At 43.7% G+C, this 19,968-nt stretch overlaps 1 protein-coding gene across 1 annotated transcript in view; it reads left to right on the plus strand.

Moving 5' to 3' along the window:
- Positions 1-19,968, plus strand: part of LOC120024103 (ATPase family AAA domain-containing protein 2B-like) — a 137,293-nt gene that overhangs the window by 49,439 nt on the left and 67,886 nt on the right. Inside the window, exons 18-22 of the mRNA XM_038968241.1 lie at positions 806-992; positions 1,105-1,290; positions 7,436-7,571; positions 14,397-14,593; positions 14,863-15,022. Of these exons, the coding sequence (XP_038824169.1) occupies positions 806-992; positions 1,105-1,290; positions 7,436-7,571; positions 14,397-14,593; positions 14,863-15,022 (866 nt within the window). The remainder of the gene's footprint in view (positions 1-805; positions 993-1,104; positions 1,291-7,435; positions 7,572-14,396; positions 14,594-14,862; positions 15,023-19,968) is intronic.

Here is a 19,968-nt window from a genome sequence, read left to right on the forward strand (position 1 = left end):
TGGCTACATCATGTTAGCTCCCCATTCATGCTGCACTGAAGTTGACACACTTGAATAATGCAACACGGCATGTTGAAACTATTACTGCTCATACTATAGGCTACAACACCTAACAATGGACGAAGACACCAGTAGCTTCCAGCTTTGCAGGCTTACTTTCCTTGCTAGCTTACAACTGAAGCTAACAACAATTCACTACCCTTGTACTTTGTGATAGTATGCAATATGTTGTTGATTAGTACAATTAAATAAGTCCCAAATTGAAGGGAAACATTGTCACCTGTAGCCCCATGAAATCAGCCAAAACAAGCTCAATAACACAATGCATTCACCTGTATTGTCTAGGCTACATCTTGATTAACCCAGTTTATCAATAGAGATTTACCATTCAAATAAATGATTACCGTTATGTGGTTAGATTTGTTTTGACCAAAGTCAAAATGATTGTATAATTGATTCATTAATGCGTATACATTACTGTCTCTGAAAAAATGTCGACCTCAAACATTTCAAATGTAATGATGTTGAACTCAAAAGATGCCTAACGATTAAACAGAGCTTCTATCCCGTGATGCCAGGTTTGTGGGTTTGTTTCCCACGAGGGACCAGTACAAAAAAATGATGAAACATGCAATTGTGACTTTGTCTAATACAAACATTTTTTTTTTTTTTGCTGTGATATTGGTATCAAATAAAATAAAATATTTATGGAGATTATAGTCCTTTAACAGTTTTATCAAACCTTAAATGTAAGAACACATTTAAAAGATAGAAGCTGATTCTCCTTCTCTTTTCGTCCTTCCAGATCAGCCCTTCACCAGCCCACGTCGTACCGGCCCCGCCTGCTGCTGGCGGGCCCCCCCGGTTCGGGACAGAGTTCTCACCTGGCCCCTGCTGTGTTACACCACCTGGACAAGCTGTCTGTCCACCTCCTAGACTTGCCCACACTCTACTCTGTCAGCGCCAAGACACCCGAGGAGTCCTGCGCTCAGGTAACACGCATGCATGTGTACACACACACCCCTATCACACATATCATTGCATCTGTTTTAGGCCAGAATATACTCATCGCAAATGTATGATGTCTGGCTGTGTGTGTTCCAGGTGTTCCGTGAGGCGTGTCGGAGCGTGCCCAGTGTGGTGTTCATGCCCCACATCTGTGATTGGTGGGATTCGGTCAGCGACACGGTGAAGAACACCTTCTTCTCTCTACTCCAGGACATCCCCTCTTTCACTCCCCTCCTCATCCTCGCCACCACAGAGACGTGCTACACACAGCTACCACAGGAGGTAGGCTAAACACACACAAGTCCTTCATCATATTTCCTCTCACTCCACCTCTCCCTTTGTCTCTTCTCCTTCTGTCTCTCTCCCTAAATCTGTCAATCCCTTCTCCGACTATGCAGAGTGCCATCTCTGAGTTAGTCCGCTCATCGGGGATTAGAATAGGAATAAAGAAAGAACCAAATTAGATATTTATGAGCACCAGCGCTGTTTAAAGCTTATTTGTCTTTTTTGTGTTAATGTGACTCAAACATTACAACAAAATAGTTGACACGTTATAAATCGCTCTCTAAGGTCTGCAGTGACTGACATGACAAGGAGAACTTCTGATGCACTACCCAATTTCGAAATTGCACCTTGTGCATTCTACTATTACAACTTTCAAGAGTAAGTTGAATGTCCGCTCCCCCCCTCTGTATCTGTGTGCGGCTCCCTCCCTCCCCCTCTGTATCTGTGTGCGGCTCCTTCCCTCCCCCTCAGTATCTGTGTGCGGCTCCCTCCCTCCCCCTCAGTATCTGTGTGCGGCTCCCTCCCTCCCCCTCAGTATCTGTGTGCGGCTCCCTCCCTCCCCCTCTGTATCTGTGTGCGGCTCCCTCCCTCCCCCTCTGTATCTGTGTGCGGCTCCCTCCCTCCCCCTCTGTATCTGTGTGCGGCTCCCTCCCTCCCCCTCTGTATCTGTGTGCGGCTCCCTCCCCCCCCCTCTGTATCTGTGTGCGGCTCCCTCCCTCCCCCTCTGTATCTGTGTGCGCCTCCCTCCCTCCCCCTCTGTATCTGTGTGCGCCTCCCTCCCTCCCCCTCTGTATCTGTGTGCGCCTCCCTCCCTCCCCCTCTGTATCTGTGTGCGCCTCCCTCCCTCCCCCTCTGTATCTGTGTGCGCCTCCCTCCCTCCCCCTCTGTATCTGTGTGCGCCTCCCTCCCTCCCCCTCTGTATCTGTGTGCGCCTCCCTCCCTCCCCCTCTGTATCTGTGTGCGCCTCCCTCCCTCCCCCTCTATCTGTGTGCGCCTCCCTCCCTCCCCCTCTATCTGTGTGCGGCTCGCTCCCCCCCTCTGTATCTGCTCGCTCGCCCCCCCTCGCTCCCCACCTCTGTATCTGTGTGCGGCTCGCTCGCCCCCCCCCCCCCCCCCCCCCCCCCCCCCTTCGTATCTGTGTGCGGCTCGCTTCCCCCCTGTATCTGTATGCGGCTCGCTCCCCACCTCTGTATCTGTGTGCCGCTCGCTCCCCCCCTGTATCTGTGTGACGCTCGCCCAATTCAAAAGGCTTTATTGGTGTGGAAAAGATATGTTTACATTGCCAAAGCTAGTGAAATAGACAAGAAACAACATTAATGAATAAGTTAAAAGAATGTAGACATTGCAAATGTTATATTATTGTCTGTGTACATAGTTAAAGTATGTAAGAGAAAATAAATAAACAGATATAGGTTGTATTTACAATGGTGTTTGTGCTCCACTGGCAACAGGTCACATATTTCTACTGTGGTACTTCACCTAATAGAAATGGGAGTTTATCGAGTTTGGATTTGTTTTCATGTGAAATGTCTATCTCTCTGGTCATACAGTTGGCAGGAGGTTAGGAAGTGCATCTCGGTTTCCACCTCATTTTGTGGGCGGTGGGCACATAGCGTCTCTCTGTCTTGCTCAGTGTCTCTCCCCTGTCTGTCTCTTTCTCTCTCCTCTCTCTCGCTCTGTCTGTTGGTGTCGCGCTCTCTTTCCTGTCACACTCTCTCCTGTCTCTCTCTCTCTCTGTCTGTCTATTGGTCTACATTGAGGGTGTTCTGGCACTGGGTTTAGATGGACTTAGTGTGTTGTGGTGTTCTGGCACACATAGGTGACAGCTGTCCTCTCAGCAACACTCCTTGACATGGGGTGTCATCCCTACACAGCCAACAGACCACCACCACTCTTACACTACCAGCATGGGAGAGAAGGAATAGAGAGGGATGGGCAGGGAAAGAACGACGGATGGCGAGAGAGTGACAGAATGAGAGAGGGGGAAGGCAGGTGGTCCCAGCTGCCAGTGTCCCCAGCACATAATAATAATAATAATAATAATAATAATAATAATAATAATATTTTATTACATCTTCTATCGTGATTTTCATCATCTTGTAAGAATATTTTGAAGATAAATTCACAATGCAGAGGACGAGAGTACTAATGGTCAATAGGGAATTGTCAATGGAAATAGTTGGTTCAGTTCAACAGCTGTTTAGAATCTGTGGAATAGCAGTCCTGAACTCAGAGCTATGTGTGCCATGTTTTCATTGGTCTGTACATTGAGTCTGGAGCAGGATACTTGTTATTTGGCCATTGGTTCAGTTATACTGCAAGGACTTCTGATTTGTCAACCCCAGGCTAGGGTGGGGGGGTTATAAATGTCATCCTGTTTCTTTGTTCTGTGGAGAAAAACTGAGGACAGGCAAGACAGAACATCTGCTTCCCAACATAACATCTATAATTTGTCCTTCTCAAATAAATCTATTTTCTCCCCCTGATTTGCTTTGGGGTTTGTGTTGCTAGCAATCTCATAGCGCTTCGAATGCAAAAAAGAAACAAGCAATACATCACGAGTAGCCTAGCTATAGTTAGGCCAACCAATAGAGACCAAGTCTTTGGGTGCATGCATCCTCCATGTAAGGGATCCATGCCCTCACAACATCTGGGCTGGAGCTAGGGTGGGTGAGCTGGAGGTAGAGTGGTGGTACTTTAAGTAATGGAGGTGGGGCGTGGTTAGTGTCTGTTAAGCGGTCTCAGAGGCTGAACACGGTGCTTTCAAGCCGAGCAAGAGGTGGGTAGATGTGGTGGTAGAAGTATGGACGTTGGGGGTTAGAGGTGCCTGTAGGGGGTTTTTGTGCCCGATCCGAGTGACTCATAGCTGGGCTTCAGAGGCAGAGCGAGTCCCAGTGTGTGTGTTCTGGTGGTCTGCCAGCGTTGTCACACCTCTGTAGAATCATCCCTGTCGCTCGCTCGCTCTCTCTCTCTCTCTCTCTCTCTCGCACGCACACTAATCCCCCACCCGTGGAGCTGGCAGAAGCATGCGGTGGTGGTGATGGCAGAAGTGTGTTTCAAAACGCATCAACAGCAGGCACAACCTCTTCACTTAATCCATGCTATTCTATTCTCAAGAGATTGTAAAGCCAACACAAGTATGGGGGTGAGACCATTGATTAGTTCATCTCCGATCAATAAACCAATCAATGAGCACTAGCTGCTTTTGAAGTACAGCATGTATATGTCTCTGTTGTAAAGTCCTGAGAGACACCATAGATCTCCGCTGTCATTGAAAACAATGGCAACAGACAGTGACGCGCTTTGTTTTAGTTTCTTTGTTTGAGTCCTTTAAAGTGTGAAATGAAGAGTCCATTTTGGGTACTTAGAAAACAATGGATGCCCTCTCCAATCATGTCGACTGGAGAGGGCGTGAAGGTAATTGCTCTCTTTGTACTAATGTTTTAGCTGACGCAGAGGCCATATTCAAGATGTAATTCAATGGAGCAATTGAGCACGCCACACACAATCAGCAATACCGAATCATCTTCTCTCTATTGTCCCTTTCCCTTTTCAACATTTGTTTATGGATCCATTCATACGAGTCTCATTAAGTGGCAGCCCTCTCACTTGTTCTATAGAGAAAATGAGGAGCTGGAGTGAAGGAGCAAGAAGAGGGAAGGCGAGAATTACGCAGGGAGAGGGCTGGGGAAGCAAAGAAAATTAGGGAGACATAAATAGCTTTTTGTAATTTAGCAGACCAGAGGATTGGTTATTCTTCCAGAGCAGTGTAGATGCTCTGCTTGGCTTTACTGCTCTGCTCTACTGCTCCTCAGCCAGAGAGCCCTCTACTCCCTCCCTCTCCTCTGTTCATCCCTCTCTCACTCCACCCATCCCTCCATACCCTACAGCCTTGACCATGCTGGAGTAAAATCATTAGCTGGTGTGTGCTGTGCTCTGTCTCCCTTTCTCCCTGCCTGCCATGCTCCCTTTCTCCTTCCCTCGTTTTCTCCTTTCAAGGAATCTCTGGCCCAGGATGGGCCAAGAAAGACCGGAGAACAGAGGGTGAACGGAGAAAACAAACTTGTCAAAGAACGAGGATCAGTGTGTGGAACTGAGGAAGGCATGGTAGGAAGTGAACAGCAGGCTGTGGAATAGAAGCTGTGTGAGCCCGCCCTCAATGTATTCTGCACAGTGATTGGAAGTCTAGGGTTGTGTACTATACAGTCGTTTAACTATGCCTGCCAGATGAGTAACCTTTCCTGAGACCTGAAGACTTCTCTTAGCTCCCAATATTAAAACCTAGGCTTTAGCTCAGTTGGCTAACGTGGTCTCTAGTCCTGTCACTGACCGGGGTTCAATACCAGGTCGGTAACTTGAGCTTACTCGGCTGTGACCTTTGAATGACCCCCCTGAAATGTCATGACCTTTTGGCCCAACTGAGGTTGTTTGTCTTGTTGAGTCAGTATATTCAAAACCACTTTGAATGCTAGTACAAACTACACGACACGACCAAAAGTATGTGGAAAACTGCTTGTCAAACATCTCATTCCTAAATCACGAGCATTAATATGGTGTTCCCCCCCACCTTTGCTACTAGAACAGCCTCCAGTCTTCTGGGAAGGCTTTCCACTAGATGTTGGAACATTGCTGCTGGGACTTGTTTCCATTCAGCCACAAGAGCATTAGTGAGGTCAGGCACTGATGATGGGCCTGGCTCGCAGTCCACGTTCCAATTCACCCTAAAGGTGTTTGATGGGGTTGAGGTCAGGGTTCTGTACAGGCCAGTCAAGTTCTTCAACACCGATCTCGACAAACCATTTCTGTATGGACCTCGCTTTGTGCATGGGACATTGTCATGCTGAAACAGGGAAGGGCCTTTCCCAAACTGTTGCCACAAAGTTGGAAGCACAGAATCGTCTAGAATGTCATTGTATACAGTTGCAGTGAAGGGAAATCTTAATGCAACAAAGGGGCCTAGCCGGAACCATAAAAAATAGCCCCATACCATTAGTCCTCCTCCACCAAACTTTACAGTTGGCACTATGCATTCGGGCAGGTAGTGTTCTCCTGGCAGCCGCCAAACCAAGATTCGTCCGTCGGACTGCCAGATGGTGAAGCGTGATTAATCACTCCACAGAATGCATTTCCACTGCTCCGGAGTCCAATTGGCGGCGAGCTTTACACCACTCTAGCCGACGCTTGGTATTGTGCATGTTGATCTTAGGCTTGACTGCTCGGCCATGGAAACCCATTTCATGAAGCTCCCGGCGAACAGTTTTTGTGCTGATGTTGCTTCCAGAGGCAGTTTGGAACTCGGTAGCGAGTGTTGCAACCGAGGACAGACAACTTTTTTGCTTCATCACTTACCGGTCCCATTCTGTGAGCTTATGTGGCCTACCACTTCACGACTGAGCCGTTGTTGCTCCTAGATGTTTTCACGCTTCATAAGCTGTTTATTGATTGGGGAGATTGAATAGTGTGAGAAGACAACATATTTGGGTACAAAAGACATGGGGTACGAAATCTTTTTTAGCTCTTAAAGGGGCAGTAGCCTACCTTGGATGTACAATTTACAATTACAGCATTATTTATTCTGCACTTATTCTATTGCTATTTATTCTGTTACCAATCAAATGTACATGTTTAATAGTATCTTCTGATTACAATTATTATGTCTCATATTTTAAATAAATGCAATTTATTAGCTTCCAAAAGGTAAGTAGGTATCTAGCTGTCCGATAACACATCCTGATTGAATGGCTTGTCCTGCACTTTCTAAAAACCTGTAAATTCAACTCCAGGTATCACAGCAAAATATTTTGTTTCATATGTGATCAAATTGGTCACACTGCTATTTATAGAACATGCTCTCATATTTAATTTGGGACGACGTGGGCGAACCTTTGTTTAATAGGTTGAAAGCACTGCCGTACTAACTTAATTGAACACCTGTCTGCTGCTACTTCTGAAAATTACAACAAAACTGTCGTCAATATTACATTGGCTTAGCTCTTCAAAACATCAATATTACTTCAATAAAGTCTAGGCAAATCCAAGAAGATTCTTGTGATTCCGTACACCAGACACACATCCATTGGCTATCGCGTAAATGAGCCGGTTCTACTGTTTTTGTTCATATGGTTCTTATTGTCTCTCCCAGGTGAAGTTGATGTTCCAGACGATGTACGGGGAGGTGGTCAGTCTGTCTTCACCTGGAGAGGAGGACAGACGAAGGTTCTTCATGGACCTGCTACTGGTACAGGCTGCTAGAGCGCCATCCCACAGGAGACACAAAGGTACTATGAATTCATACAAGCATGCACACAGACACACAGGATATCACACACGCACATACACACACGTGTAATACTGTATCATATTCTAACCAAGCTTTTACAATGCTGTCCTGACACCGTTCTCAGTGGGGTGCTGAGAGAAAAGAGTCATTTTCATCTTAGATTTTTCTCGCCTTTATGTTTTCTCTCTCCTAACCTAAAGTAGCAGGCAAAAAAGAAACTCCTGAGCGGCATTTCTTTCTTTCTGGTCCTGACGATGAACAAATAAAACTGTCATGGGAGGTTCTCTTCTCTGCACTGTTGAACCAATCCAGTAAATGTGGAATGGTTAAGATGGAGTGTCGCCTTGTTAACCTTTCACGAGCCTCAACCCCGGATCCGGGATCACCCCCCACCCCCCCCCCCCCACACTGATTAGCATCGCTAGCATAGCGTCACAATTAAATAGTAGCATCTAAATATCATTAAATCACAAGTCCAAGACACCAGATGAAAGATACAGATCTTGTGAATAAACCCATCATTTCTGTTTTTTAAAATGTTTTACAGGGAAGACACAATATGTAAATCTATTAGCTAACCACGTTAGCAAAATACACCATTTTTCTTTGTCCACCATTTTTTCTCTCCACCACTAGCTATCACCAATTCGGCCAAATAAAGATATTGATAGCCACTAACCAAGAAAAAACCTCATCAGATGACAGTCTGATAACATATTTATTGTATAGGATAGGTTTTGTTAGAAAAATGTGCATATTTCAGGTAGAAATCATAGTTTACAATTGCACCCACCATCACAACTCGACTAGAATAAATACACAGAGCAACGTGTATTACCTAATTACTAATCATAAAACATTTCTTAAAAATACACAACTCACAGCAATGGAAAGACACAGATCTTGTGAATTCAGACAATATTTCAGATGTTCTAAGTGTTTTACAGCGAAAACACAATAAATCGTTATATTAGCATACCACATGTGCAAACGTTACCCGAGCATTGATTCAAGCCAAAGAGAGCGATATCGTTATCATCGCCAAAATATATTAATTTTTTCACTAACCTTCTCAGAATTCTTCCGATGACACTCCTGTAACATCATATTACAACATACATATAGAGTTTGTTCGAAAATGTGCATATTTAGCCACCAAAATCATGGTTAGACAATGAGAAAAGTAGCCCAGCTGGTCAGAAAATGTCGTGCGCCATATTAGACAGTGATCTAGTCTTATACATAAATACTCATAAACTTGACTAAAAAATACAGGGTGGACAGCGATTGATAGACAATTTAATTCTTAATACAATCGCTGAATTACATTTTTTAAATTATCCTTACTTTTCAATACAGGTTGCGCCAAGCGAAGCTATACAAAACAAAATGGCGGCATAAGCGTTTAACATTTTTCGACAGAAACACGATTTATCATCATAAATTGTTCTTACTATGAGCTGTTCTTCCATCAGAATCTTGGGCAATGAATCCTTTCTTGGGTCTAATCTTCTTTTGGTCGAAAGCTGTCCTCTTGCCATGTGGAAATGCCCACTAACGTTCGGCATGAACTGGAAACGTGCCCAGCGGTTCAAAGTGTCTCAGAAAGAAATGCCTCAAAATCGCACTAAACGGATATAAATTGCTATAAAACGGTTTAAATTAACTACCTTATGATGTTTTTAACACCTATAACGAGTAAAAACATGACCGGAGAAATATTACTGGCTAAACAACAGGTTGGAAGGAGGCGAGTCCGACGTCCTTCGTGCGTCAGGCGCAGGCAGCAAAGGGAAGCTACTTCCGGTATTTGCTGTTTTATACAGGCCCTGATTGCGCAATCGACTCCATTCAAAGCGTCACCACGTACTGACACCCAGGGGAAGACGTAAGCAGTGTCTGTTTCTCCATAGCATTTACAGGGACCTTTAAACCGACCCCAGATCAGGGGCCAAGATGTCTGAAATCTGACTCCCTGTCATGAAAAGTGCTGTAGAAGGAGTTCTGTTCCACTCAGAGACAAAATTCCAACGGCTATAGAAACTAGAGAGTGTTTTCTATCCAATAATAATAATAATATGCATATTGTACGAGCAAGAATTGAGTAGGAAGCCGTTTAATCGTAGAGCAAATTATGCTAATGCGAAACAGCACCCCCTATAGTGGCAAGAAGTTTTAACGTCTTAAAGCGGAAGTCAGGCTTTCTCCATTTCCCCTGAAAGCCAGATGCGTTCAGTTGTTAGCAACCCCGCAGACAGTGCCCCTCTCCTGACACACACATTGCTCAAACGCAGTAACCACCGTACAACTCAATTCTCTGAGCTGTTGAATCATCGCTAGATTTTTGCTTCACTTGAAAAACATACATTCCTAGATAATTGAATGTGGGCGGACTAGTAGGAACGCCATGACTTCCATAGCTTCCTGTAGTACTCCACGGCGCTCTCCCCATCTCTCCTGCTACCATACTCTCCTTTCAAACTCTCTCTCCTCCACTCCCTCATCCCTCCATACTCTCCCCTCCATTTCCCCCTATCATTCACCTAACTATTCTCTTCCCCAACCTCCCTTTCCATCTGTTCCTTCTCAGTGTGAGAGAGTGGTCCACCGGGGCTTCCATGATGGCACTCCGCTTTCAAATGGAAATACAGCAAGCAACGGCGATTGCAGCATCCTCATTGATGCAAGGCAGGGGTCCCACACATACACACACGTATTCGGACACACGCGGCTCGCATAGCCTTATTGATGTGAGGCAGGGGTCCCAGCTCTCTCCTCTCTTCGGGGGTTCCCCGTGAATAAAACAGCAGCCCTACTTCCATCAGAGGCTGCTTGTAGGGGTGGGGAGTTCAGGGGAAGGCTGGGGAGATTCAAGTGGGAGAGAGGGAGCCCGCTATGAACCGAGCTCAGTTACCTATGATTACACTCATGGACGATGATGCTAATGTGAAGCAGGGCTAACAATGTTGGAAGGCGCCTGGGGCTAGTGGACCAGAAGAGGAGAGGCAAAGGGAGAGGGAGCACAGTGTGTAACAACTAGACTGTGCTGAATCCCCAACTAGGGCTGTAGCAGTCATGACATTTTGTCAGTCGGTGATTGTCATGCAAATAACTGGTGGTCTCACGGTAATTGAACATTAACATAAACACGTTTTGCATCTCCGGCTTCCACACAGCCTACAAAGCCACTGATGCAGACCTTTGGAAGATCTACATTTTAAAAAGTCAAATAAATCCATTTAATATAGCCTACACCATCACATTAAATCCATTATTTATTTTAGGTCCAAAGAAACATGATAGGAAGAAAATCTAGCCTATTTCAGAAGAACAGAACAGCATATTCTGAGTTGTCCTTATGCTTGGCCCTGGCTATGAGGGGCCCTGGCTACAAGTTCATTTAGCAGACAAGATTTGCTTAGAATTCCGTGGCATTATTTTTTAGTATTATGAATACAATTGAACATAGCTGAATAAAATAAAGGATAATTTCAACAAACAATTTGTGGCTCAAATCGGTCTTATGTAGCAAAATTTGAAATTGTGTTTTTTTTTTTTTTTTTTTACATTGGATAAAAGTATTGACTCAGAGCTACAAAATTACACCACAATTGAGGAACAATGGGAAAGTAATTTTGCTTTGAAAGTTGATAAACTTGTAAACTCACTTTTGAGAAAATGACCTTGACTGTTATGGTACTACTATTGGAGAACCCTTTGTCTACACCCATTCAGCATCGTTCACACCCTCTTAAGCGTCAGGTAGCCTAGTGGTTAGAGCGTTGGGCCAGTAACCACAAGGTTGCTAGATCGCATCCCCGAGCTGACAAGGTAAAAATCTGTCGTTCTGCCCCTGAGCAAGGCAGTTAACCCGTTGTTCCCCGGGCGCAGAAGACGTGGATGTCGATTTTTGGCAGTGTTTTTTTCCCACTGTTTCAGAGGGGTTGGGTTAAATGTGGAAGACACATTTCAGTTGAAGACATTCAGTTGTACAGTTGACTAGGTATCCCTGCTTTACATGATCCCATATGTGTTATTTCATATTTTTGATGTGTTCACTTATTTTGCAATGTAGAAAATGGTGAAAATAAAGAAAACCCCTTGAATGAGTAGGTGTGTCCAAACTTTTGACTGGTACTGTATGTGTGGAATTATTTTCATGTAGAATGGCCCCTACAAAGAAACGTCATCCGTACCCTGCACTCGAATAGCGAATGGAGGTTAAAGTTTTCAATAGGCCAGGTAGGCTGTACTGCTGTAAAGCGGATTAATGTGCTTAATTTCTAGAATTTAGCATTAACTTTAGCAGCACGAGAAAGCTGGAATCCTCTTTTAAATAGTGGCCAGTCAAAACTGTTTTCACCTGCGATTGCGCAATGACTGAGCTTATAAGAACACATGTTTCACAAGGCTCTCTAGAATCCAACTGTTTCAGGGGTCTCGGGCCACTTTAGTTAGTTGTGATACAAACCTTATCAAAACATATAGGCCGACTATGATTTGAAAAGACGGGGGGATGCATGCCCTTTTTTTTCTCAAGATTCCGCACGCTGGGCATCCTTCACAAGTGATAATATTCTCAATGTCATTTTGTCTTTACATATACTAAATAATATGTGTGAAATTAGTTTAAAATGGGCAATTATTATGCACTTATTAGAACCGGGGCAGTGCTTTTCCCACAGTTCATTTTCATGCAAGCCAGGTAGGCTACTCCGGTTGTAAAGCGAAGCAATTTGCTTAATATTAGGAAAGTTGAGAAATAAATATAGTACACCTTGCCTATAGAAAGCTGATGGTGTCCTCTTCTTTTTAAGAGGCCATCAAAACTCTGTTTTCTCACGCAATTGCATAGCCTATAGCAATGGTCACCAACCTTTTGAGTCAAGATATCTTTCTGAGTCGAATGCAAACCGAGATCTACCGCTCAGATTTGTATTTTTATCGTGACTTGTAAAACGGAAACTTATGCAACGTTAACCAATTAAAAACGATTATGTAGCAATGAGGTTTGTGCAGTAGGCTGTAGGCCCAATACACTTATCACTGCATATGCCTATTGGCTATGCTTGAAATGCCCTGCCAATGTTGTTCATCTCAGACCATTTAAAAAATGTATTTCAATTTTAGGTATATGATGATCACACTGGTAATAGATAATTTGTTCTATTACGTGAGGCACAGCTAAGCATAATTCATACAAAAATAATAATTACTGGACTGAAGGCCTGCGTCTGATTGTCAGTCTGAGGGGAGGGAGGGAGCAGCGGTGAAGCTGCCTCTCATCCTACTTACCCCCCCCCTCTCCATCTGCTGAGATAAGGGGACAGTCTTCCAGCTGATGGTGAAACTCAAGTCGCACTGCATTAGTTCTGCTTCATGCACCAATTCATGTTGTTACTCCTATGACCAGAGAGAGTGAAATATTCCTCGGTATTAAGAGAGAAGCCGCTTCAACGCAAGCTTATCGAAACACTGCTATGCTCATTCATTGCTTCTGCAGTTCTTGGTGTAGCTTGAGTGGATGTAGTGAGAATGCACATTTTATGGCTTATAAGTGTTGAACAAAGTGTTGACTAACAACTTAAACATGAACTTACTCGTAAACAGCAGCTCTTTGCTGTTTTCGTTAAGTCTCTAGTCATGGAATTAAAAGTGGACATCTCACAGTATCAACTTTGCTGTGCATTTGAGGCTTCTTTTTAGTCTATGGCTCGAGGAAACTGTGCAGACACGGTTATCTGAGCTAACTGATTGGCCGGTGATAGGCCTTGATAGGTGCACTTGATTTGCTCTCTGGGCCTGCAGGGTAGGTGGAGTTCTACCTTCAGACACATCAAATGTTTCAAAATGAGAACACTTGTCTTCCCGGCGCTAGGGCTGCTGAATCAAGTGCACCTACCGCCAACAGCGGCAATTTTTTGTTGTTGAATAAATTAAAGGAAAGGCAGCCTTTTTTTTTTTTTTTTTTTTTACAGAAATGTTTGGTGATTGACTAGGAATGCCTTGGAGATCGACCAGTCGATCGTGATCGACCGGTTGGTGACCACTGGCCTATAGAAATGTTGTGCAACATGGGCTTATAGGAACACTGTCATTCAATGCATCAACCAGCTATGAGGAGCGTTCTCTGCTGCAACAGGTGATCCGCTCAAACTCTGAATGCCAGGGCTCTCATGAAGTTTGATTTGTTTATTGCATTTATATTGATGTCTGAGGGATTAGAAGGACAATAGTGTGCTGAGTACCAGCCGTTAGCGACTGGCTGTTAGCAAGTTTGGTAGGCTACTAATAACTATCAGCAGCAGATCTAATTGTAGATCTAACTGGATAGGTATTTTAATTAAGCGAGAGTCTGGGTATTACATAAAGCAAATACTGTATTACAGTCAAATCCTTCTCCCTCTTCCTGTTCCAATAATTTCAGGTTGACAGGAGTGCCCAGGTGGTTAGGGGTTGATTCGGGAATTGAGCAACCGCATCACTCTCTTTAGGCCAGAGACTGGGGGTTCAGGGTTTTTGTTCATTTGTTGATTTGTTTAGAAAGAAGTTGATGCCCCCCCCCCCCCCCGCCTGAGTGTGTCTCACCTCTCCCACAAGGATCAACCTAGAGTAGAAGATTCAGAGGAGAACACATTCTCTAACAGACACACACACACAACCTTTCTCACATCACTTGCTTTTTGTCATGCTGAGGTCCTACCAGTAGTGCAGGCTTCAGGCCCCAGTCCGCTTTTCCCTGAGAAGCAGTGTAGCCCAGAAGGTGAGGAGAACGCTCTCAAACACACGCACTCACCTACTCTCTATCCTCTTATCTCGTTAGCCCTGCGGTGTGAGGAGGTGCTTCCGGTAGCGGAGGTCCCTGGCCCCAGGGTTCTCTCCCCCGAGGAACAGCTTCGTCTGGCCGACCAGGAGGAGAACACTCTGAGAGAACTGCGTCTATTCCTCAGGGACGTCACCAAGCGCCTCGCCGTAGACAAACGCTTCAACATCTTCAGCAAACCTGTCGACATCGAGGAGGTGGGTAACAACACAGAGACTGCGTGATGATGTAGATACTAGATATCACAGTATACCTCGCTAGATACAGTAATGATAAAAAAAGGAATGAGGTACCCTAGGGAGGTTGCGTCATTATTTGAGTCGTGTCCCCTCACCCTCTCGCCTCTGAGTATTCCACTGCTTCTAGAGAATTGACACTGCTGGACCGATTCCTCTTAACTGATTTTGAATTAAATGGAGTGAATTGCACCAGTTTAAATGGACTTTCTCCCTCCCCTCCTTCTCAGGTGTCAGACTACCTGGAGGTGATTATTCAGCCTATGGATCTATCTATGGTCATGACCAAGATCGACACCCATAAATACCTGACGGCCAAGAACTTCTTGGTGGACATAGACCTCATCTGCAGCAATGCCCTGGAGTACAACCCTGACAAGGAACCCTCAGGTACACATGGAGGGGGTGTGTGTGTATTTAAAGACATTTCAAACATTGTGTACCAGGTTTACATTGAGTTTTTCAGTACATTTCTTGTCAGGAGATCTTGTGTAACCAAAATTCGGACAATGGATACTTTACTACATTTTATTTGTGTGCAATTTAAGGTGCATCGTTTCTAACCCGTGAAGATCCTACTAAAACCAAATAAAATAATTCCCCGCAATAAATCAGACACTGTATTGACCCCACTAACAAATATTCATAATGTGTTGGTGGGTGTGGTAAAACGTAGGGCAAAAGTAAACAAATGGCCAGGACTTACTTAATTGGGAGCACCTTTTACGGCCTGATCTGGGTACCTTTATACTTAATAGAACTGCAGAATTTCACTATCTGCTCTCCCAAGGAAACCACCTATGAAACATTTAATCCTTTCCTAAAATAAACATTTAGTTAGTTTTCCCTATACTAAATCTTAATCAGCAACAAAAAGGTTTTAATTACAGACAAAACATAACTTCTGTTCACAGGGAGGCCACAGCCCTCTAATCTTTTGTTTTAATTCGCCACAACATTTACTGTATATACTATTGACAATCTCCGTTGGATATTCACAACTTGATTACAAATCAAATGTATTTATATAGCCCTTCTTACATCAGCTGATATATCAAATGAATTACTTCAAAATCATACAATGTGGTTTTCTGGATGTTTGTTTTAGATTCTGTCTCTCACAGTTGAAGTGTACCTATGATAAAAATGACAGACCTCTACATGCTTTGTAAGTAGGAAAACATGCAAAATCGGCAGTGTATCAAATACTTGTTCTCCACACTGTATCTATACACTGCTCAAAAAAATAAAGGGAACACTTAAACAACACAATGTAACTCCAAGTCAATCACACTTCTGTGAAATCAAACTGTCCACTTAGGAAGCAACACTGATTGACATGCAAATTTCACATGCTGTTGTGCAAATGGAATAGACAACAGGTGGAAATTATAGGCAATTAGCAAGACACCCCCAAAAAAGGAGTGATTCTGCAGGTGGTGACCACAGACCACTTCTCAGTTCCTATGCTTCCTGGCTGATGTTTTGGTCACTTTTGAATGCTGGCGGTGCTCTCACTCTAGTGGTAGCATGAGACGGAGTCTACAACCCACACAAGTGGCTCAGGTAGTGCAGTTCATCCAGGATGGCACATCAATGCGATCTGTGGCAAAAAGGTTTGCTGTGTCTGTCAGCGTAGTGTCCAGAGCATGGAGGCGCTACCAGGAGACAGGCCAGTACATCAGGAGACGTGGAGGAGGCCGTAGGAGGGCAACAACCCAGCAGCAGGACCGCTACCTCCGCCTTTGTGCAAGGAGGTGCACTGCCAGAGCCCTGCAAAATGACCTCCAGCAGGCCACTTGCTAATTGCCTATAATTTCCACCTGTTGTCTATTCCATTTGCACAACAGCATGTGAAATTTATTGTCAATCAGTGTTGCTTCCTAAGTGGACAGTTTGATTTCACAGAAGTGTGATTGACTTGGAGTTACATTGTGTTGTTTAAGTGTTCCCTTTATTTTACACACACACACACACAGTTGAAGTCGGAAGTTTACATACACCTTAGCCAAATACATTTAAACTCTGTTTTTCACAATTCCTGACATTTAACCATAGTAAAAATTCCCTGTCTTAGGTCAGTTAGGATCACCAGTTTATTTTAAGAATGCGGAACGTCAGAATAATAGAAGAGAGAATTATTTATTTCAGCTTTTATTTCTTTCATCACATTCCCAGTGGGGCAGAAGTTTTTTGTAGCATTGCCTTTAAATTGTTTAACTTGGGTCAAATGTTTCGGGTAGCCTTCCAAAAGCTTCCCACAATAAGTTGGGTGAATTTTGGCCCGTTCCTCCTGACAGAGCTGGTGTAATGGAGTCAGGGTTGTAGGCCTCTTTGCTCACACGCCTTTTCAGTTCTGCCCACAAATCTTCTATTGGATTGAGGTCAGGGCTTTGTGATGGCCACTCCATTACCTTGACTTTGTTGTCCTTAAGCCCTTTTGCCACAACTTAGGAAGTATGCTTGGGGTCATTGTCCATTTGGAAGACCCATTTGCGACCAAGTTTTAACTTCCTGAATGATGTTTTGAGATGTTGCTTCAATATGATGCTTCAATATGATGCCATCTATTTTGTGAAGTGCACCAGTCTTTTTTTGAATTCGAAGCCCATGTCAAGACTTGCTAGTGACCGCTAAAGTGACTCGTCAGTGTAGCTTAATGCTGAGTTTTTTGAGAACGAACAGCTCTTTTGCAAGGTTATTAAAGCTAATGATATTATTAAAGGTATGGATATGGGCCTACTGATTTGAGTGTAAAAATGGATCAGTCATCTGCTGCTTTCTGTGTAGCAAAGCCCATGTTTAACACTGGCTTCGTTCTTCAATCATACCTGTAGGTCCATTCATTGGCGACTGACTTTGTATAAAAGTGGCGGTACACAATCTGGCGGGGGGTCCTCCCCCTAAACATTTTAGCAATTTTAAATCCATTTTCTTACAATTATGTATTGTTTCTCAACAGGGAATCAGTCCATGTTCTCTTGACAGAACACAACCTTTTTTTCTTCTTTTTGACACAATAAACTAACAAACATTGGCAATTCATATCTTGCAATAAAACTGTAAATATGACTTTAATCTAAAGAGAAGACAGGTTTTATGTTAAAGGTTATCTTATTTGAAAGACAGTCCTGATCATCTAGGCCTGGACGATAACAAAAAAAAACACACTGAATTAAAAAAAAGAAGATTTTTTTAAATTGTAAAGCAATTTCTTTCTACTCAATACCACAATTCGTTTGACCAATTTGAGAGGTAAAGTCGTTACAGTATTCAATAATTTAGCTGTGTGTTTCGGATGGATTCAAGGCATTGGAATGTACCGTAGAAACACCATAATAGAGCTTGTTCTGCCCAATTTGGCTGGCTACTCTGTGTACTTATGGGAAAACACTGAAACCTACACTCCCACACAGTTGAATATAGCAGGGGTTGTCACTTACGAAAAGGTGTTATCTAATCGATTAGAATAACATGCATTATTTAAACACGCAGGCTGTGTTGGTGTTTAAATGAAAGTGAAGGTTGTAGGAATGGATTTAGGCTTATGAATCATTCATAAGCAGTTGGAATGAATGTAGTGGGAAAAACGGTAAGAACTCAAGTTCCCATCGTATGCTGTGGCGTTAATTGAAAGCCATATAAATGGAAGCCTAGCGACCCGACAGCATTCAATTAAACTGGACGTTGTATTTCTCAGGGAGCCTCTTTGTCCCATCTCCCTGGGATACTGTACATCTGTGGGCCAAAGAAACCTCCTTTAGTTTAGTTCTCACTGCTTGTTGCGCAGTTAAATGGTTAACCGAATAGCTACCTGACTATCGCCATTGACACTTTTTTCCACTCGTCTCATATGCCCTGCTGTTACTGTTTATTATTCTTCACTTTATTCCTAGTTATCTACTTATCTACATCTATTAACTCGTACCCCTGCACATCGACTCTGTACCGGTACCCCATGTATATAGCCAAGTTATTGTTACTCGTGTATTTTTTTTAATTTAAAGAAAATATTGTTTTCTATTATTTCTTTTATTTCTCTGCATTGTTGGGAAGGGCCTGTAAGTAAGCATTTCACTGTTGGTCTACACCTGTTTATAAAGCATGTGACAAATACAATTTGATTTAAATGCAGCTTTATACACATGAGCTCACACATGGATGAATAAATCATATCTGTGATTTGGCAGGCGGAAGGCCCAGGTCCTTTGTTTGATTGCAGTGGCCACAAATGATGCACTAAAGGCCCCTCCCCATTGTGAGCTCTGAGACACTGAAAAATACATTTTGTGTTCTGTCCTCTTCCTTTGTCTTCCGAATAGTCCCCTTCTCTTCCTATTCTTTCTTTTTCTTCTCTTCTTCCTCCTTTCCTCCACTCCTCTCTTCCATTTCTCCTCCTCCTGTTTGCAGTAAAAGCCGAGGCTGTACTCTGCTGTCTTGAAGGAAGGTCTTGTTGCCTTGTTTCCTCTAACTTCATTAAGTTAGAAAACTAAATCTATCCGCTCAACACAGTGTAAACCCCGCATTCACAAACAAACCAGCTCCACCACTCTAGAGGAAAACACCCAAACATTTTCAAACTCGCAGCAAAACACTGTTTACACATAACACAAAGTAGGTGGCAGAATGTCCTTGTCAGCTCTCGACAGAGGTGACACGGGGTTCGATAAGGGTACAGACCTCCACTCAACACTCGCCCTGCACCCTGTCGCCCCATACTCTGACAGACAGTACAGGACTGTACCACACACACAAACACACACACACACAGTCTTCCAATTAGTGGTTAGAAGCTGTCAGATGGCGACCTCTCTGGCCCTCTTTCTGAACCTGTTGGTTGTGTGGCATAATGAGAGGAGGATGTCTGTTTACACACATACATGCGCGCTCGTGCAAACACTCAACTCACTGACAACCAGCTTTTAGGATAAAGATTTTTTGTTAGAGGGAAGTGTGTGTGTGTTAGGTATGCAATATGTGTGTCTCTGAGAAGGGAGGAGAGTGACTGTATGCCTGAGGTTTGTCTCCTTACATTCACCACCAAAGGCAGATATTTTGTCTGCATCCAAACAGTAAGAGACCAATAATCCCTTGCTCCCGGTGTTGGAGGCCAGGCAGGGACACATCCAGTAGTTTGTGTTGTGGCCAGCAGAGGGTGTGCTTGTGAAGGGCAGAGGCAGGGAGAGAACGATGGCAGGGCATAAACCTCGTAGGCCCGAATTAATATCTGTCATATGATTCTTCAGGCCTAAGTAATTGAATCTGTAGATATAATGTATCTACAATGCCAATACATAATTGAGTGCATGTGCGCGTGTATTAGTGACAGAATGTGT

The sequence above is a fragment of the Salvelinus namaycush genome, chromosome 29, assembly GCF_016432855.1.
Source record: "Salvelinus namaycush isolate Seneca chromosome 29, SaNama_1.0, whole genome shotgun sequence".
NCBI classification, from domain to species: Eukaryota; Metazoa; Chordata; class Actinopteri; order Salmoniformes; family Salmonidae; genus Salvelinus; species Salvelinus namaycush.